At 36.0% G+C, this 22,393-nt stretch overlaps 1 protein-coding gene across 2 annotated transcripts in view; it reads right to left on the bottom strand.

The window, feature by feature from the left end:
- Positions 1-22,393, bottom strand: part of CALCR (calcitonin receptor) — a 152,996-nt gene that overhangs the window by 61,965 nt on the left and 68,638 nt on the right. Inside the window, exons 3-4 of one of the 2 annotated variants that reach the window (XM_054495353.1) lie at positions 9,748-9,818; positions 762-838 (exon numbers count right to left, since the gene is read on the bottom strand). In XM_054495353.1, the coding sequence (XP_054351328.1) occupies positions 762-838; positions 9,748-9,775 (105 nt within the window). In that variant the 5' untranslated portion in view covers positions 9,776-9,818. Of the gene's footprint in view, positions 1-761; positions 839-9,747; positions 9,819-22,393 lie in introns of those variants that run through there. The other variant, XM_054495354.2, reaches the window with a different exon arrangement.

Here is a 22,393-nt window from a genome sequence, read left to right as displayed (position 1 = left end):
GGATAAGAAGCAAGGCAGCTCCACATTGATTTAAGTAAAATTTACTCATCTCCCTTTCATGTGCTATTGGAGCTGATGTGATGGTAGGTTAACAATGTTGACACAAATAATAGGCATTGATAGTGTTTTCTAAGATGATTATATTTCCGATTACTTGCTAAATCTTTTAGGAATAAAACAATATAGAGTTACATAAACTGAACATAATTTAAAAGATTGGAGAAAGAGTTATAGAATAATAGTGGTATATAAAGACTTGAAGATTCCGTAGTCAGTTTTTGATGAAAAATACATTTGAAATCAATAGCCAGACTGACAGAGTTCAGAAGTTTTAAAAGGATTGAACAGCCCAGATGTTTTAAAAGGATTGAACAGCCCAGAAACTATCATTCAAATCATAGTTTTGAACTAAGATTCAAAACATAGTTTTTTCAACATGAAAACATTTTACCTGAGAATATTATTTACCATCTATGTTAATTTCTAAGATAATATGGAGATGTCTCAAATTAATGCTAAAGTTTTGTAAACAAAACTCAAATTTCTGGGTAGACCATAAACACTAATTTAAATTAGAGACAGTTCAGAGGAGAGATTTGTTAACAAAATATTGAGCAAAATAATGGCTCTGAGGAACTTAGTTTCGGCTTCTAGAGACCAATGCCTACCCTTGCAAATGCTAATTAAATCAACACTCAAAACATTCCTCCTTATTCAGCATTCTTCATTAGCATGGCTTTGAATAATTTTGTTTTACTTACATTTAGAAGAAGAAACAGTGCCAAGCACCGGCTTGTAAATGTGAACCTCATTTTTGGTTTTTGAAGATCTGTTTGTCCTAGAAAAATATAAAAGCAACAAAGACTAAAATTAATATATCTCTAATATTGGCTATGGCATTTCATTTTCATTTTTTCTATTCGACTTAAAGAGGATCAACATCCCGAGACACCCTAAAAAAACACATGTAAGCAAAAACAGTATGCTTGTGATGCAAATGCAGTGAAGACTCCATTGCTTTTCCTGTCAACTAGATTGTTATACCTGAGGCCCTCCTATTAAGAAATTCTGGAACTACCTTTGCATATTAGGACAGAAATAAAGACATTCCAAGAGAGCAAGAGCAACCCATGTCAGCTTCAATTAACATGTGTCATTAATAGAGCTGCTGAAAATTGCAATGAAGACGTCCACCAAGAAGTCACCTCACTGGACATGAACAAATAAAATCTATAATTTGTGAAAGATTAATCGTCATGCCCTCTAGGTAGTCTAAGGCCAACTCTAAAAGTAGCCTTATTTAAAGCTTTGAGTAATTTTCTTTCCTATAAATGTTTCTTTAAGCTTCAAGTTGCTAGTAAGAACAAATTTCTTCCATAGCAATGATTGAGTATGTCATTTAACAGCTCACCATTCATACTGAAGAGCATAATCATCCAAACAGGCTGCTTAGTCACAAATATCAAACGGTTTTTCATGGCTCTGCAGATAATTTTACACAAGAAAATTTAACAAAGGGTTAAACATTTGAAATATACATATATTTATTTTCATCAGTGGGAGTTGTGTGAAACCTACATTCCAACTAGGGGTGAGCAGTTATGATTGTATCTTAATTGGTAAGTTCCTCTTGCACTATATCCACTGTATTACCTATAGAATTTACCTATCCTTTATTCAGGAGAACTTCCCCAACATAGCAAGACTGACCAACATGCAAATTCAGGAAATACAGAGAACACTACTAAGATATTTCACGAGAAGATCAACCCCAACACACATAATTATCAGATTCTCCAAGGTTGAAATGAATGAAAAAATATTAAGGGCGGCCAGAGAGAAAGGCAAAGTAACCTACAAAGCAAAGCCCATCAGACTAACAGAAGACCTCTCAACAGAAACTCTACAAGCCAGAAGAGATTGGGGGCCAATATTCAACATTCTTAAAGAAAAGAATTTTCAACCCAGAATTTAATATTCAGCCAAACTAAGCTTCATAAGCGAAGAAGAAATAAAATCATTTCTGGGCAAGCAAATGCTGAGAGATTTTGTCACCATTTGGCCTGCCTTGCAAGAGCTCCTGAAAGAAGCACTAAATATGGAAAGGAAAAATCAGTACCAGCCACTGCAAAAACACACCAAAATATAAAACCAATGGCACTATGAAGAAACTGCATCAACTGTTGTGCAAAATAACCAGATAGCATCATGATGATGGATCAAATTCACACATAAGAATGCTAACCTTAAATGTAAATGGGCTAAATGCCCCAGTTAAAAGACACAGACTGGTAAATTGGATAAAAAGTCAGGACCCATTGATGTGCTATGTTCAGGAGATCCATTTCGTGTGCAAAGACACACATAGGTTCAAAATAAAGGGATGGAGGAAAATTTACCAAGCAAATGGAAAGCAAAAAAAAAAAAAAAAAAAAAAAAAAAATCATGGGTTGCAATCCTAGTCTCTGACAAAACAGACTTTAAACCAACAAGATAAAAAAAAAAAAGACAAAGCCTTGCATAATGGTAAAGGGAACAGTTCAACAAGAGCTAACTACTCTAAATATATATGCACCCTATAGAGGAGCACCCAGATTCATAAAATAAGTTCTTAGAGACCTACAAAGATACTCAGACTCCCACACAATAATAGTGGGAGACTTTAACACTCTACTATCAATATTAGAGAGATCAATGAGACAGAAAATTAGCAAGGATATTCAGGGCTTGAACTCAGCTCTGTATCAAGTGGACCTAATAGACATCTACAGAACTCTCCAACCCAAATCAACAGAATATACATTCTTCTCACTGCCACATGGAATTTATTCTAAAATCGACCACATAATTGGAAGTAAAACATTCCTCAGCAAAAGCAAAAGAACTAAAATCATAACAGTCTCTCAGACCACAATGCAATCAAATTAGAACTCAGGACTAAAAAAACACATTCAAAACCACACAATTACATGGAAACTGAACAACCTGCTCCCAAGTGACTCCTGGGTAAATAATGAAATTCAGGCAGAAATGAAGAAGTTCTTGGAAACCAATGAGAACAAAGAGACAATGTACCAGAATCTCTGGGACACAGTTAAAGCAGTGTTAAGAGGGAAATTCATAGCACTAAATGCACACATCACAAAGCTGCAAAGATCTCAAATCGACACCCTAACATCAGAATTAAAAGAGCTAGAGAGGCAAAAGCAAACTAATCCAAAAGCTAGCAGGAAACAAGAAATAACTAAGAGCAGAGCAGAATTGAAGGACATAGAAACCCAAAAAACCCTCCAAAAAAATCAATAAAACCAGGAGCTGGTTTTTTGAAAAAATTTAAAAAATAGATAAGCCACTAGCTAGACTAATAAAGAAGAAAAGAGAGAAGCACCAAATAGACACAATAAAATATGAAAAAGGGGGTATCATCACTGACCCCACAGAAATACAAATTACCATCAGAGAATACTGTAAACACCTCTACACAAATAAACTAGAAAATCTAGAAGAAATGGATAAATTCCTGGTAACCTCCCAAGACTAAACCAGGAAGAAGTTGGAGCCCTGAATAGACCAATAGCAAGTTCTGAAATTGAGGCAGTAATTAATGGCCTACCAACCAAAAAATGCCCAGGACCAAATGGATCCACAGCTGAATTCTACCAGAGGTACAAAGAGGAGCTGGTACCATTTCTTCTGAAACTATTCAGAAGAATTGAAAAGGAGGGACTCCTCCCTAACTCATTTTATGAAGCCAGCATCATCCTGATTCCAAATCTGGGCAGAGACACAACAAAAGAAGAAAACTTCAGGCCAATATCCCTGATGAGTATTGATGCAAAAATCCTCAATAAAATACTGGCAAACTGAATCCAGCAGGACATCAAAAAACGTATCCACCATGATCAAGTCAGTTTCATCCTGAGATGCAAGTCTGGTTCAACAGACGCAAATGAATAAATGTAATCTGTCACATAAACAGAACCCAAGACAAAAACCACATGATTATCTCAATAGATGCAGAAAAAGGCCTTTGATAAAAGTCAACATCCCTTCATGTTAAAAACTTCAATAGACTAGGTATTGATGGAACATATCCAAAATAAGAGCTATTTATGACAAATCCACAGCCAATATCACATTGAATGGGGAAAATTGAAAGCATTCCCTTTGAAAACCAGCATAGACAAGAATACCCTCTCTCACTGTTCCTATTCAACATGGTATTGGAAGTTCTGGCCAGGGCAATAATCAGGCAAGAGAAATAAATGAAGGGTATTCAAATAGGAATAGAGGAAGTCAAATTGTCTGTGTTTGCAGACAACATGGTTTTATATTTAGAATACCCCATCATCTCAGCCCCAAAACTCCTTAAGCTGAAAAGTAACTTCAGCAAAGTCACAGGATACAAAATCAATGTGCGAAAATTACAAGCATTCCTTTAATCCAACAATAGACAAGCAGAGAGCCAAATCACAAATGAACTCCAATTCACAATCATTACAAAGAGAATAAAATACCCAGGAATACAGCTAAAGAGGGATGTGAAGGACCTCTTCAAGGAGAACTACAAATCACTGCTCAAGGAAATAAGAGATTACACAAACAAATGGAAGAACATTCCATCCTCACAGACAGGAAGAATCGATATCGTGAAAATGGCCATACTGCTCAAAGTAATTTACAGATTCAGTGCTATTCCCATCAAACTACCATTGACATTTTTCAGAGAATTAGAAAAAACTACTTTAAATTTCATATGGGATCAAAAAAGAACCTGTATAGCCAAGACAGTCTTAAGCAGAAAGAACAAAGCTGGAAGCATCACACTACCTGACTTCAAACTATGCTATAAGGCTACAGTAACCAAAACAGCATGGCACTGGTACCAAAACAGACATATAGACCAATGGAACAGAACACAGACCTCAGAAATAACACCACACATCTACAACTATCTGATCTTCAACAAACCTGACAAATACAAGCAATGGGGAAAGGATTTCCTATTCAATAAATGGTGCTGGGAAAACTAGCTAGCCATATGCAGAAAACTAAAAATGGACCTCTTCCTTACACCTTATACAAAAATTAACTCAAGATGGATTAAATTCTTAAATAAAAACCACAAACCATAAAAACTCTAGAAGAAAACCTAGGCAATACCATTCAGGACATAGACAGCAAAGACTTCATGACAAAAATGCCAAAAGCAATTGCAACAAAAGCCAAAATTGACAAATGGGATCTAATTAAACTAAAGAACTTCTGCACAGCAAAAGAAACTATCATCAGAGTGAACCAGCAATCTACAGAATGGGAGAAAATTTTTGCAATCTACCTAACTGACAAAGGTCTAATATCCAAAATTTACAAGGAATTCAAACAAATTTACAAGAAGAAAACAAACAACCCCATCAAAAAGTGGGCAAAGGATATGGACACTTCTCAAAAGAAGACATTTATACAGCCAACAAACATATGAAATAAAGCTCAACATCACTGATCATTATAAAAATGTAAATCAAAACCACAGTGAGATACCATGTCACACCAGTCAGAATGGTGATTATTAAAAAGTCAAGAAACCATAGATGCTGGTGAGGCTGTGGAGAAAGAGGAATGCTTTTACACTGTTGGTGGGAATGTAAATTAGTTCAATCATTATAGAAGATAGTATGGCAATTCCTCAAGGATCTAGAACCAGAAATACCATTTGACCCAGCAATCCCATTACTGGGTATACACCCAAGGGAATGCAAATCATTCAACTATAAAGACACATGCACATGTATGTTTATTGCAGCACTATTTACAATATCAATGTCATGGAACCAACCCAAATGCCCATCAATGATAGACCATATAAAGAAAATGTGGTATATATACACCATGGAATACTATGCAGCCATAAAAAGGAATGAGCTCATATCCCTGCAAAGGATGAAGCTGAAAGCCATCATCCTCAGCAAACTAACCCAGGAACAGAAAACCAAACACCACATGTTCTCATTCATAAGTGGGAGTTGAACAATGAGAACACATGAACACAAAGAGGGGAACAACACACACCAAGGCCTGTTGGTCGGTGGAGTGTGAAGGGAGGAAACTTAGAGGACAGGTCAATAGGTGTAAAAATTTCATTTTTTAAAAAGAAAAAAATAAAATAAAATATGCACTCACATATTTAAAAAAACAAAGAATAGTAAAAAAAAGTATTTACAGATTTTTCCAGATACAAATTACTGTCTACAGTGTATGCCTATTATACTTGCCCCCAAAAGAGTAAATTCTATTCAGTTTACCTATTGGCATAATAGGAAATTGAGAATGTAAATTATAATTTTGAAATGTCATTTTATATGTTGATCATTATTCATTGTTTCTGATTTATTTCAAGTCCACTCAGTAAAATTAGAAGCATACACGCACACACGTATTAAGTGCTGAGGCACTACACGAAATGTAAATATGAGCTGGATGAGATATGATTCCAGTATAAGAAATTCAGCATCTGAGTGGGGAAGGGTATAAATGATTTAAGATGTGGCAAAATAACTCAAATGCAGACTGGGTAAAAGGTTCAATGAAATTGCAAAAATGTAGGGCCTTATAAGAGGGTTATATAATTTTTGATTGGGGGATCAGGGAGGAAATTATATTTTGAGATAAAATTTGAAAACCTGAATAGGGTTTTGAAAAGCAAAGACCTCCTAGTCAGAGAAAGCACATAAAAACAACATATGGATCTAGGAAAACTTAGGATAACTAAAGAATAATGAATATAATAGTTTAATTTAGCTGGAGCATAAAGCCTCTTAGGAAGTGGAAATTAGGCTGAAAAAGTAGGTTTTGAGTGCTTAGGAAATTTATTACCCAAACTACCTATTTGGCATTCTGTGTATTTCTATGTATTTTCATCTACATATATACACATCCTAACAACTTTACCTAATGCTAAACCCTTTCAGATAAGAATTATTTTTTAGATAGTTATATATCTCTGGCACATCACAAAATTGCATATACATGTTTATTATTATTGATAATGATGGTGGCTTGTGATCTAATGAGTTAAATAAAACATGGAATTCTGATTTTTTACAACTGTATCCTCACCACACCACCACATTGGCAAATCTAAATGTATTATTTTCTCTGTCCATTTTCTTGCATTTCTCATATCAGTGTCTTTCACAATTATCCATGAATTGTTTGAATGAGAAAGTAGGGATCATTCCTGATTCCACTCACTTCTTCATTCCAAGCTTCTAGTCTCTAGGACTCTCTGATTCCATCTGCATTTCGGGATCTTTTCAAGCATGTCCATCCTATCTACTACCTTAGGGCAGGTCACCATCTTTCTCTTCAGTTCCCTGGCAACAGCCTCTAGACCAGTTTCCCTGCTTCAAGTTGTAATCCCTCCAACTCATGTTCTATATTAAAATGAGTGCAATTTTACTCTTCTTTAGCAATTCCCTACAAACTTTAAGTAAGTGCAAAGAACCATTGGCTAGGAATACAATACAGGATCCCCTTAAAGTAGCAAGCACCAGTGTGATCATGAAGAGAAATACAGAAAAATTAAAATTGTCTCTTAGATTTGTAGCTTGCTAAAAGGACAGATAAGAATTTCAGGAAAGGAAAGTAGGTGAAGGAGGCAAACTTTTAATTTGTGTCTTTCTTGTTGATTGGGAATATTACTACCTCCATATATTGGGTGAGACTTATTTCCTGGTGTGAAAGTTAGAGTTTTTGAGATGTATACATACTTGTGAAACTGACACAGTTTTCTTTGTCTATATCTTGCATTTTACAAAGTACAAAGAAGTCATAGACATACATTAAATTCCTAAAGGTGACTGCTCATGATTCTACTGTAATTTAGCCTCTGAGAGAAGAAGAATATGTAGAACACCATGGGTGGTGCCAGAATTAAAAGCCAAATCTCCTCTTGACATGATCCTACTCATTAATTCCAAATGTGAGAGCTAATATGGCAAGAAACCAGCCTCTTTATGAAGGTGAATATGTGGTGATTGGATGGTTAATTGATAGTACATGGTACTATCCATGCCATGTATTTGATATTTTGCAATGTAGAAGTTGCTGTTTGACTCAACAGTGTTATTAAAATGAGGAGCATTGGAGGCAATGAGAGGCTTGTCACTTTAAGGTGAATGAGCTGCACAGTCATCTTGCTGTAGGAAAGGGGACCCCCATGGTCTTAAAGCCCCACACATGACATTTACACATGTATCACAAACAGCTTATAAGAACAAAAATAGTATGAAAACAGATCAGAGAGTGAATATTCGGAAACAACAGAAGGGATTTAGATAAGAAACAATTTATTTTGTTTTGCCTATTAATTGAAGAGGTCTTAATTTTAAAGACTTGCATTATTTGGAACTATAACAAATGCCTCATGCCGAAACTATAGTAGATCTCTGCTCACCAAGCCTGCCTCTAGTCAGAAAAGTTGCACTGCAGTTGTCCTGGGTTAAACAATGCCTTGTAGATATATGGTTTTTTGAAAAAAAGCACTTTATGGTGACTCCTGAGGAGGGGAGAAAAAACATATACAGGTAGAGCTGTGAAGAAAGGAGGTGCTTTATCAGTTTCAGACAGAAAAGCAGGCAAGGAAGACTAGAATCAGGCTGAAGAATGAGACAATTTCACTTTCCTGAGATTATTAGAAGGAAGCAAAGAATGGGAGAGAGAGGTAATGAGAGTGATAACTGTGGAAAATCCGGGATGAACTGACAGAGGCCAATGGCTTAGTTGAAGAGATGATTAAAAGACAGAACGAAAGGATGGATAGATTGGAGGGTGGAATCTAGAGACTGATTAGTGTAGGATTTAAAACAGGCAAGATTCAGGGTGATATTGCTATGTTCACAGTTCAGTGACCTTCAGGAGAATAGCTGACCTGAGCCTTAGAGAGTGAAACCTGGACCCAGGTAGAAAGGACAATATCACCAAACAGCAGTTAGTTGGTATGAAATGCACCTTGAGAACTTTCAAACTGGAATGGAAATAGGTGATACAGAAGACCTGCAACCAGAAAATCATCTGGTACACCAGGAAGATCACTCAAAGAAAATCAAAACAAAGTTTAACTTTGACATAAGATTATGTGTTTACTTGCTTCTTGGTGAATTACCATCTCCATAGCAAGGATTTTGTTCACTCTTGCAACCCAAGAACCTAGAGAAGAGCCTGGAACACAGTAAATGCTAGTAAATGTTGGTTGCTTGGTTTAAGGGATAATTTAGGGATAGAACCTAAGGAATGTCAATCTATAATTTAGTAAGACAGGAAGCATTGTTCTTTACTTAAAGTGCCCTAATCGTGTAGCCAAAAAATTCTAATTTCTGCTTCTACCTTTATTATTATTATTTTTGAACAAAGAGCTTCACTTTTATACCAGCTTCTTATCTATAGAATGACTACTTAGTCATGCCCTCCTTGAATAGGAGAAGTATACAAGACCTGTCTCAGTAATCTGGCTCCTTAGGGTAATGATTTCCAACATATCTTTTAACCACTTTTTTCAAACAAAAACCCGGACAGGAGCCCCATCCTGCCAGACTCAATGCGGACCCTAAGCCAGATCAATGTGGAGCCTAAAAATCTGATTGTCATGGCTGATTTAGAACATGCAAATGAAGAAACCATTGTAAGAGGTTCAGTTACTGGTGGGACAACCGAATCTACACTGGTTTGTATCCACAAATGGGCACTTGCCACTAATCTTCTCTCCGGAAAATTGCATCCTGGGGTGGCAAAAGTGGGTGGATCAGTGGGAATCATTTATTCTGTGAATAAATAAAATCAAAATCAGTAAATCAATGATAATGATTGAACAGAATGTCTTCATGTAAGGGGAACAAATTTACTTGAAAAGTAAAGTTAAATTATTTTTTTGTGGAAAGAGTACAAAATATCAATATCTGAAAATAATGTGTCTATTCTTATAGATCGACATTTCCAAAAGCATGTTCCATAGAAGAGCAGCAAGCCCATGAGAAGCAGCATAAAATAAAGTTTCCATGGCCAAATAAGTTTAGGAAATTAAGTCTTTCCTATTCTCTCAGAGATTTACTATGGACATTAGCACTTCAAAGACTCTAATTTTTCTGTACAAAAAAGATCCCTTTGATGTTAACTCTTCATTTCCCAAACCTGATTGACCATGAAACACTTTTATGGTGTGATAACAATTAATAACCCATCTATAGAATATACTTTGGAAAATGCTCTTTTAGCTCAATGGCAATTTCTAAACCACTCTAGTTGATTAAGTCTGCAAGTCATGAGAACAAGCTGCCCTTTCACTTATAATTTTCTCTCTTTCCCCTTCATGAAGCAAAAGTGGAATTTCTGAGGTCTTCAACATTCTCTAGCCTTGGTACAAAGCCCAATACTATAACGGGCATCTCACAGGCAATTATTCCTTTGGAGCAGTATTTGTCAAGAGCCTTTCCACCAATATCTTGACTATGAGAACAAGGAGTAGGATGAGGAATGTGGGCAAAGAGTAGTGAAAAGGAACATGGCTTGTCTCAAAACAGCTATGAGCTGTTGTCAACCAACGCCTAGAATCTTTTTCAAATATAAAATTTGGCATTTCTTTCTAGACAATTCTATTTAATATGTTTCTGTAGATGCAGTCTAAGTGAATAAGCAAATGAATTTTGTGAAACCACAGGATAGGCTGGTTTGTTGCCATAACAAAGCCTTCTGTTTGGATAACTCCTTGATTATATAACCTATTTGAAAATCATTCTTCATTATTACAGGAACTAACTTGCCAAGGCATAATATGGCCATAAACCCAATTTATGTTGCCACATAAAGCAAAACAGAGTGCCTTCCTACTCCTCCTCATGAGTTTAAAATGTCTATCTAAATCCAGGCTCCAAGTCTAGCTGGTAGAAAGACTTGGCACTTTCTGCATTGGAGAGCTGTTCTGGGTAAACAGCATGACACACAATGTAAGAGAAATAATTCAGATGATAGGGGAAACAGAACAAAAATGATGTCATATTGAAAGAAATAAGACTTTTTCTTTTACTCATGTCAATGACCTGACTCAGCCATGTATTTTTACATCATCATGCTAACTTAGCTCTTATTGAGCACATTGAGCTCTTATAAACTTAACCGCTTTGTAGCTTGCATTATGTGTATACATCATCTAATTAGCATTTAATAGTTACCGTGTTTTCAGTACCATGCTAGATTATTACATACATGTTCTTTGATTTAGTTCTTAAGACAAAATGTTGTAGATTCTCCTTTTACACTTAGTTTGTGGATGAGCAACTCAAAGCTCAAGGAGATTAGGAGATTAGGTTAGTTTCCAGTCATGAAGTTACTGAGTGGACAAATCAGGTATTCTGACTCCTAGTCCTGTGCCCTCAGAGTGGTCTCTCCAACCACCAAGCTATTTCTGTTTTAACAATATCCCTGACTACAACCAGCCCAGGGCTTTCCATATCATACTTGTTCAATGCATGTTTTTTGAGGGTATAAATGAGGAGAAGATCTAACAGCATGTCCTTCATATCTTTTCAGTTTCCATGGAGAACTCAGTCTCAAATCACTCTTGATCTCTATTATATCTGTTTATCAACTCATATGTTATTTTCACTGTTATTTTTAAGCACATAGATGATGTTTTTATTATCACTGCCTAGAAGTTCAAAGACCAAAAGCCCACAGTCCAGAAATTCCTGGTAGGAATAATCCAGCATGGATATATATTTCCAGCTATTAAGGGGAAATGGCTAGAAAACACATTTCTACTCCAAGATGCTAGCCTAACCCTGGTGGAAATGGTGTAAACTACTCGACAAATTTTGAAAAGTTACTGGTCACATTTTTGTCAGCATTGCTACTCTAAGACCCATCTCCTTAAGTGACTTTAATTATACTTGCTAATGGGAAACAAAACAATGATATAATATGTAAAATGAAGCAATGATGTATACTAGTTTGGTGGAAGTTTTCAAAAATAAGTAGACTTTACTTTGAATTTGAGTATCACATCCTGTGTAACAGAGTGGTTAAATACAAGACTCAACACAAAGCCTTGCACATAGTAAGTGCTCAATAAGTATTCATTGAATGAACAGATACATGACATCTAAGTAGTTGGTCAGGCAACATTAATAAACAAGGAGATCTTAGAGAAATGGGTCAGAATTATGTGCAGTTCAGAATTGTGCCATTACTCAAATGGCTATTATTAATGGAAAATTGGATATGATTTGTCTAATTAAAACTAATTTAGGAAAAGGGCATTGTAACCTCATGTATACTTTATAGTATCAGAACTCTAATAACAGCCATGATAAAGGGGAGATAGAAACTGTTTGATTCAAATCAATGTAATTAAAAATACATCATGCACTTATTAGATGTGTTTCAATGCTTTCTTAAGGTAAAGCTGAACTTTGATATGTGAGAGACTGGGAGAAAAATAATCCAATCTAAAGGATCAGCATGAAGATACTGGAATCACTAAGCATACTGAAGAAACCTTAAGTGGGCTAATTCCAAAACCTGTGTTCTTAGTCACTACATATAGACTGTCATATATGAAGAATAAAGTAAACTCAGTTTTGGACAAGTGGAAATTGAATTATCAGAAGGTCTTCTATTTTGAGAAACTGATTGTAATTAGCATGTTCAAGGTTTCTTTGTAACTTTTCAACTTCTGTTAAGATCAACTATGGCAAATATTTGAAGAAAAGTCAGTATGGCATAATGGAAAAAAAAATAGTGGGCAAAGGAATAAGAGATCCATATTGTAATCCCAGAAAAACTTCAAACTCACCACGTGACTCTTAAGCATGTTACTATATCTTTCTGGGCATGCATTTCATTACTTATAAAATTAGACAGCTGGACTATAATTAAAGGTCTTTTTCACTCCAAGATAGGCTCTAATGTAGCCATCACTAAAATACAAAACATGTATTTGGCAGACAGAGACAAGATAGCAATGTATATATAAACATTGACTCTACTTGACATTGTAATAGAAAATAAACTAAAACAGAATTTCCACATTGGTTTTACAAAATATGATCTCTGTGAACACTCATTAATAACAAAAAGAGGAATGAGTAGTCCACTGGAACAAAGTTTGTGAAATGTGAAATACCATGTGCTCTTCTCTGGAAATTTGCAAGTGTTAGGATATTAAAAGTTCTGCAAAATCCTGCAACCATGGATCTTCTAAATAAATTCATTTAAATTAGCTGTTATTTCTAATTACATTTACCAATATTAATGTGCAATGAACATTCAAGGAATGGATGGCCACGTCTGGGTAATAATTGACTTCCATTGATTTCCTGAATGAAAAGTATGTTGGTCTCTTGATTAGCAGAAAAAGCTGCAGTAAAAGGTAAATGTTGCAGACTTATCAGCATTTCTTTACTATATTGGAAAAGAAATTGCAGGACTTTGCCATGCTTGTTTGGCTAAGTGAAACTCTAGTAAATATATGATTGGCTAAATATGTTGGTGCTTGGTTTTGAAAGTCCACTTTCACAAATACTGATGAATTACCCTTCTATTATATCTTACACAGGAGACGTACTGAGTGGAACTAAATTGGTTGGCATAAGTTATAAACTCTTTTAAGCCAAGTTTTAAAATATTTATGTAGAAGTCAATGCCACATACATATGAAACCATTCTATAAATACCAACAAGAATTTAAAAGGGTGGGATTAAGATATAGTCCTTATACAAAATATCATCTTGTCCTTATACACACACTGTTGAAAAAAATCCTCTTTCAGAATAAAGTACACCTGATTTTATTAAATGATGAAACTGGAAGGGATCTTAGAATTCAAATATCTCCAACTTCTCACTCTATAGATGAGCAAAAGAAAACCTACTGAATGATTTATTTTAAATCTGTTTGAAAGTTAGTGGAAGAGCTCTAATTAAAACTCTATCATAGGGTCCAACCTAGTTCATGTTCTAAATTACTAATCTGTCTCGCATTAAAGATTTTTCCTAGTTGGCTTCAATATTCTGCAGTGAAGTTCTAAAGCTTGGTCTAGTTGGGGTAGAAATAACCATAACGATAGTTCATCCTCTTGCCCAGTTTAATTTCTCTTAGTCACCTTTAACATTCTGTTTGGTTCTGATATCAAGACTATTTTAAGAAAGAATGTGCTTAGACTTGAATAAAATGAGGTTAAATAAAAGGACATCTGGGATGTTATTCAATGTATTTAACAATTGTTGCCACTGCAACATCCACCAATTAGAACAATTGCTGGCTGTTAGCCCACAGGCCCTGTTGTACCAATACTTACTAGCTATAAACCAGTCTGGGGTTCCTAATTTTCTGCCTCTCCCCCATAACCTTGCCATGCATTGTACATACATTTATCTTTGTATGTTTGTGTTTGCAGAAATGGAGGTGGGGTAGAATGAAGCAGAACACTTATTGTGTTTATAAATTCACTCATCAAATATTTACTGAATCCAGATGCAGTACTTGCTCTTATGGAGTCTTTCTGTATTGCAGAGAAAGCTTGAATGGGAGCTATCCTCATGCACCCTCTTAATACACATATCTCCCAATCCTCTCACCACTTATGGGATTTCATACAAAGATATTTCATCTAGAACCTTATAAAAGACAAGCTTGCTCCTGCATTTCCAATTCCAGTGCATATATTTACTAATAAAGAAAAGCACCATCAAATGTAATTTAATCATTACAAACTTTCCTTTTCTTCCTATTAAATTATTTAAGAATCCATTTTCCTGAAATTTGAGTGCCCTTGGAAATTATCCTTTCTTCACAGCTGTGTAAGTAGTTCAAAAGTTCTGTAAAATTAGCTAGATTCCCTTGAAAAACAGAGCAATTAAGTGAGATTAATGATATAAGGGATGGCCAACCAAGTTGGATCTCTAAATGTCAGCAACGATATACAAATAGTTTTCATCATAGCAGTTGTTTCCTACCATGACCCTAAGAGCTAACAGTCAATGGTCTGATCTGACGAACTTTATCTAAAATGATGATGTTAAAGTCAATTTCAATGTGCAATTTAATTTTTCAGGTGAACTGAACATCCTGCTTTATTCAAGAAAGCTTAGTCCTTGTGAGAAACTTGCATATGACTCACCTTGCCAGTTCACATTTAAAAAATTAGCACATTATAATTTTACAAATTTATGAGGTACAATGATGAAATCACCAGTTCACTTTTTAAAAATTAAGTATATAAAAAATTACAGCACATAAAACAAGGTTTAATCAACCCCACAAACTTAATCAGGAATACCAAAGAATTAATCTTAACTAATGTGATTTTGTTTGGGGATGCAGATGGGATAATAACTGAGAAGTTCAGTTATTTCAGAATGTGTCTAGAGGCGTCTACATGACTTAGATCCATAGGTAATCCGGTTCATATTTTTCTGATAGCTGACTCATATTTCTAAGACATCTTGTATCTCCTCACCTCTCTCTGGTGGTGGTACACATTCAGTGATAGGAGCTAAAGGACGCAGTGTAGAACTAAACCAGAATTTATGCAAAGACAATGAGCTGAACTGGAATAACTGAGTTGACTAAATTAATCTGAGCAGGATCTGTCGCTTTCCCTGAAGGAACCCTGGCTAGCAATAGCTTCTCCAACTGCCAGTTGACTCTTACTTAAGTTCACTGCTTCTCTGCTGTTGCTAACGTGCAGGTTCTGGGTCCTGAACTAATTGCTGCCAGGTGGGTAACAGGAAACAGAGCTCCAATCTTGGTCTCTGTTCTCAGAGAAAGTTCTGATATTTTTTGGAAAGATATAGATGAAACCTCATGTTTATCAAGAAGCTCTATCTGTTATCCTTGTTGGCTGATACACAAGAATATATGGTAGTCTTTGGCCAAATTAAAACATTAAAATGGACTCCTTTTCTGAGGAGTGGTTGGGAGTAGGGGATAACTAGTGGGAAAGGAAGGAAGGAACTAAAATTAACTGAATGCATATAGGAGCCAGGCAATTTATACACATTACATTATCCTCCTATGAAATGCAAATAGGCATTTAAATCTCCCCTTTATATATGAGGAAATTAAGGTTCACAGAAGTTAAGTAACTTGATTAAGATCTCACAGTCAATAAGTGGCAGAGACAGAACTTGAAAATAGTTCTTACTTCAAAATCTATTTTCTTTCCATATTTCACACTGATTCTAGAAACATATGTATTTACATAAACATGCACACTGAAAATAATGAAGTTTGAAAATAAGTTGTCAATGATTTTTTTCTTTAATTGATCTACCCTTAAAGATTATATAACTAACTTCCAGCTAAGTTTCGCTGTATCAACATTATAAGTTTGTAAACTGTAAACAACTCTATATGCCAAAATTCTTAAAACATCCAGACCCTTTGACTAAGGTTTTTTTCCTCTTGATATTATAAATTGGTCCAGATTTGATTGTAGAAATGTCCATCATAACTTTGTCTAATGTGGTGGAATTTGAAAGTAATCTAAATGTCCAAAATAATGAATTTGTTAATCTTTGGCACACCTATACTGATGGAAAACTCTGCAGCCATTAAAAATTGTGTACTAGAATATTTAGTTATCTAGATAGATGTTTTTGGTATGTTATTACTTTAAAAAGGGACTACAAACTGAATGTATGACGTAATCTTATTTTTGTAAATATATATTTATATGTGAATAGAAAAAAGGCTTGAAGAATATAATATTATGCAGCAGGCACTATGAGTATACATGTTTTACCTCCTTTAATCTTTTCAATAGCCTTCGCATGTAGATACTATTATTGTTACTGTAATTTTGCAGCCATGAAAACTGAGTCTTAGAGAGGCTAGGTAAAATACTAGATTTGCTATGTAAAAAATAACCTCCAAATCTCAGTTGTTTAAAAGAACTGATTTTTTCTTTTCCTCAAGTTACATGATAACTGTGGGGCAGCTGAAGCGCCCTCTGTGGATCTGCTCCACATGATTTTCTCTCTGTGACCAGGGCTGATGGAGCAACACTCGTCTGGAATATGCTGTTCTCAGGGCAGAGGATGGTCCTGCCAGGGGAGCAACGCTTTGCTCAGATGAGGTAAGACATAACTACTCACACCCTATTGCCCTAAGCAAGTTACAGCATTAAGGCCAAAGTTAACATATCATGAATACATATGCTTTTTCTGAGTAAGGAGAAAGCAAATAATTAGAAACACACACACACCCCCACACACACCCACACGACACAGAGGAAAATTGCACAAGTTTCCACAGCAAGGTGACAAAGATGGTACTAGAACCTCTCCAGATGGTGGGATTGAAAGTGATTTATTTGATTTGATTTGATTTTGCTTGCCTGCATTTTCTAATTTTTGCAATATACAGGAATTGCTTTTGAAAAAAAAGAGGAAATGAACTATTTTGTTCTTGTTCTGTGTTTTGTGCACTGTTGCTGATAGGAATGTTCCCTATGGTGTAGCTTTGGAGTACAGAATAAGAAAATAGTAGGCGGAAGAGGGAAGTTATACTTGTCTCACCTTAATTGCTTGGGTCTGCTTTTAATCTGTCTTCAGATAACTGGAAATATACTTTTTAAAAAGTTTGACAATAATCCCCAATAAGGAACAACCCTCAAATTAAAAGAAGGCTCTTAAACCAATGGGAATGCCATTTCACTGAGAGCTATTCTTTATAATGAAGGCTTCATTCATGATACCAACAGCAAGTTGCAATAAAAAAATGAATTAGCACTAATTAGCAATACACTGAAGACAGAATGTCTGATGGGCTTTCTAATTACATCTCTTAAGAGTGCCCTGGTGGTGATTAGGTGTTAAAAAATGTATTTCACAAATGTAATTACAAAACTATAAAGGGAAATTAATTTCAGTGGCCAATGAAGAATAGTCATAATAGACCCATAAATACAGCTTCCAACAATATACAAACAAAGACAGAAAGCATTCAGTGATATTATAGAAAATTGCCCACACTTTCCATTTTAATTCTTATTGTTGTTTGGCTTCTTTGGAAATTCCCCCCAACAGGGAAAAAAAACAACAAATTCTATCTTACATTTCACACTTGCCTTCCCTAAAAACACTATCATTGTAATATTGGTTAAGTATAGCTAAAAATAGTTATTTCTGTGCTGGAAATAAGGAAACCCCTGACTGCAAAGTAATAGACCATGACATAGTTTCAATATCTAACTTCAGCAATATTTGGTGCTCAACGAATTCCGGTAGAAATTCTTTAACCATGTATTATTTCCTCTGCTCAACAGCGTCTTTTTCTTTCTCCCATCGTATGTAAAACCTGTGATCTGCCATCTTGGGCAGACACTCAAATAGTACTCGTAAATATGTCTACCATGATCCATAAGTTTTTAAGACCTAAGAGAGATACGTGTTCAAAATGTTCAATATCCTCAACTACTATTCCTTTTCTTTCCTTTTTCCCCCTAGGCAAAACTGTATTTTTTTAAATTTAGTACAACAAAGAATTTAAGTTTCCTGAAATAAAATAACTTCATGCCATAAGAATGAGGTAAAATCTGTCCAGTTAATCTTTTCTGGTATTATCTTAGGAAGACTGAGTTAGTGTTATCTATTCACTCTGGTAATAATTGTGACTGACATCTCCAAGTTCCTTCTAAAGCAGACGCATCCATACAAGACTTATGCAAGAATCTTAGGGGTGCAGCAATATTTCCATATGGTATCTCACCTCCTCTCTGAAAATGCTGCTGCAAAAAGAGCTTTTATAGTATAAGCAGTGGGGCCCCTATGGAAATTTATATCTGCCACTCCTGATATAGTCCCACCACCCATACTATTTAATAACAAGAAGTGTCAAGGAAGGTACCAGTTCTGAGTAATTTCAAGGACATCTGAAAAAGGCCTGCAATTCAAGCATATTTTCAATGATGTCTAGATAAGACTAGATACAGCTAAGTGAAAAAAAAAAAGCCTATAAAAACTCAGTCCCCACGATGTTCTTTGCAGAACTCCCCCCCAAAAATAGCTTGAGTTTCCTTTTCCAAGAATCAGTTGGCACATCCAGTTGCATCTGTTTTTGTCAAAGCAGGAAGAGTTTGATACATTGGTTGTGAAAATAGTTGTACTTTAATTTGGGACATGTGGAAGGATATGAATTAGTGTGATAGATTCAGGAAAGTTTAGTCACGAAAGATGTTTGAGTCAGACAATCAGACATTAGAGATTATCTAATATGAAACCCTCATTTGAAAATGAAGAAACCAAGACTCAGGGAGGAGAAAGAACTTGTCCAAATTTATAAAGTGTATACACAGCAATGGGAATCAGGTATGTGCTGGATGGTCTTCTGTGAACATTTCACTATGTCTTTCTCTCCCGTCTTCTCAACCCTGTCTCCTTCCTTCAGGGAACTTTGCTAAACTTTTATCTCCACTATAATACGTTATAAAGACTAAATAAAGAGAGAAGTAGATAAGCCATGTCTACAAAATAGGATAAAAAGAGAACCTCTCTTGTGCAAAATAGGAGGCAAAATCATGCGCACACACTTCTTTTTACCATCTCATTCTAGCTAGAAGTTTGTACAGGTTAAAAGGCCACCTGGGACTAGGTATGTTCAAAATGGCGACTCCACCTTCCCTTCTCTTTGCCAGCCCCGTGTACAGGAAGGAGCAGGTAACAAGGTGCCAGCTAGGCAAAGACTCTATTTGCATAATAAGATTAGGGGCCCCACGCATTATGTAAACATCACACCTGGTCCAACCAATCTTTGGGCCCTATGTAAATCAGACATTGCCTTCTCAAGCCTGTCTCTAAAATCCGGTGCACTCCACCTCAGGCCAAATGTCCCACTCAGGTGTCCCTCTCTTTCAAAAGACAGAAAGCTGTTCTTTCTCTTTCTTTTGCCTATTAAACTATCACTCCTAAACTCACTCTCTGTGTGTGTCTGTGTCCTTAGTTTTCTTGGTATGAGATGACGAACCCCAGTTATTTACCCCAGAAAATGATGCCGCTTCATTAGGTTTCTGGCTTTTACAATATGACTGATGCAGATGGGATTGGCTGAGATAGGGCACACTGAAGGAGGATTAGGTTTTTTGGGGAGGTTCATAAGTTTAGGACATTGTTTTTATTAAAGACCAATTTCATGGTTTCTCATCCATAGTCTCCTGCAGGTGTGTTTCTCATTTGCACACTTAAGGCCTCATAACCAACCCACAGTGACTTTAAGAGCAGTCACAGAGGTAGTGTTTAATGCTACTTAGTGTATTTCCTTAATGTCCTTCAAACAAGCAAAAAGCAACAATCTCCTCACTACAGACAAAAATTGCTAAATGGCCCTGTAGAAAACAAACAGGATTCTGTTGCTGTTATAACATGCTACCAAATATCCAGATGGCTCAATTGTTTGTTGAATTATTTGGTCAAACAGTTGTTGATTGTGATTTTTTTTTTTTTGGCTTTACTTGGTGGTTGTGGGGCATAAGACCAGCAGATTCTCAGCTTCCTAGCTTATTTTCCTATGCATGAACTTTTCCTCTGGGAAGTTGGCTTAATAATCAGGTGATATGGTTTTACTGTGTCCCCACCCAAATCTCATCTTGAATTGTAGTTCCCACAATCCTCACCTGTTATGAGAAGGAGCCAGTGAAAGGTAACTGAATCATGTGGGTGGGTTTTTCTCATGCTGTTCTCATAATAGTGAATAAGTCTCATGAGATCTGATGGTTTCATAAAGGGCAGTTACCTTGCACATGCTCTCTTGTCTGCCACCATGTAAGACATGCCTTTGCTCCTGCTTTGCCATGATTGTGAGGCCTCCCCAGCCATGTGGAACTGTGAGTACATTAAGCATCTTTTTCTTTATAAATTACCCAGTCTCAGGTATGTCTTCATTAGCAGTGTGAGAATGGACTAATACGTCAGGAAAGAATAAAGTCCCGAAGGGCCAAATTAGAATTAATTTAGGGTCAGTGAAGAGTAAGCAGCCTTAATGTAACAAGGAGGCCCAGAATACTTCCTTGTTGAACACACACACACACACACACACACACACACACACGAGTAAATAGACTAATAAGGTGAGAAAGTGGTTAAAAAGAAGTGGGGTCAGGGGGACAAGTCAAGTGTTACATGTCAGTTAATAACTGATGGAGAAAACATTAGTTTAGGAGCAGTACTTCAAAGGGAGAGCCAGCTGTCAGGGCAATGAGTAGTGAGGAGGGTAAGGAGCCAGGACTGAAAAGAACAGTGGTGCTGCCATGAGGGGCCCTTAGTGTAGGGTTTTCAAGACAGCCTAGATGTTGAATCAGGTGCCAAGGAAAGAAAGTGACTAAGAAAAGCAGAAGAAACCAAAGAAAGCTTTCCCTCCACCACTGTTTGTGCAGAACTAAAATCAAGCTGATGAAGTCTGCGTTAAAAAAAAAAAGAAGGTCAGGCGCAGTGTCTCATGCCTGTAATCCCAGCACTTTGGGAGGCCGAGGTGGGCAGATCATGAGGTCAGGAGATCGAGACCATCTTGGCTAACATGGTGAAACCCTGTCTCTACTAAAAATAAAAAATAATAATAATAAAAAAAAAATTTAGCCAGGCATGGTGGTGGGCGCCTATAGTCCCAGCTACTTGGGAGGCTGAGGCAGGAGAATAGCATTAACCCAGGAGGTAGAGCCTGCGGTGAGCAGAGATGGCGCCACTACACTCCAGCCTGGGTGACAGAGTGAGACTCCATCTCAAAAAAAAGAAAAAAAAGAAAAGAAAAAATTGTTCACATGGACCAAGTTGAAGAAGACAACCTTTCTTTGATTTTCATTTTAAGAATTAATATACCCAATTTCCTGAAACCTACAATCTCTGATTAACTTACAAGTTCCAGAACCATTTTATGATATTTCATAAGATATGCTCAGAGAATCTTATGAAAACATATGCAGTAAATACAATTCACACATATATTGCCATTTGGCATATAGCCAAAGAAAAATAAGTGTGCACTTATTTCACAAATGTTGACACAAGATAATTCTAATGTATATATTGGATATTTTACCAAACAAAAACAAAAACAAAAGAAAACCCCTCAATGTGCTTAGTCAAGAAAAGGGGAAAATGAATCAAAGCAAAAAGTAGTATATTTTCCAGTTGGGCATACTACACTCTCAAAACTGTGGCTATCAGAGAGCACGTGGACTCACAAAGGAGGGTGGACCTTTTTTTTTAAACAATTTTTTTTAAAATTCTTAACAAAATTCAATCAAACCATTACATAGAATTACTTTTACATGCAGTTTTATTGAATTTAAGCCTTAATTCTAAATCTGCTTCTATTAACATTGTTGAACTTTCATGTAGCAAATAAGCA

This window comes from Pongo pygmaeus, chromosome 6 (genome assembly GCF_028885625.2).
Source record: "Pongo pygmaeus isolate AG05252 chromosome 6, NHGRI_mPonPyg2-v2.0_pri, whole genome shotgun sequence".
In the NCBI taxonomy this organism is placed as follows: Eukaryota; Metazoa; Chordata; class Mammalia; order Primates; family Hominidae; genus Pongo; species Pongo pygmaeus.
This window is presented reverse-complemented; position numbering and strand designations above follow the sequence as displayed.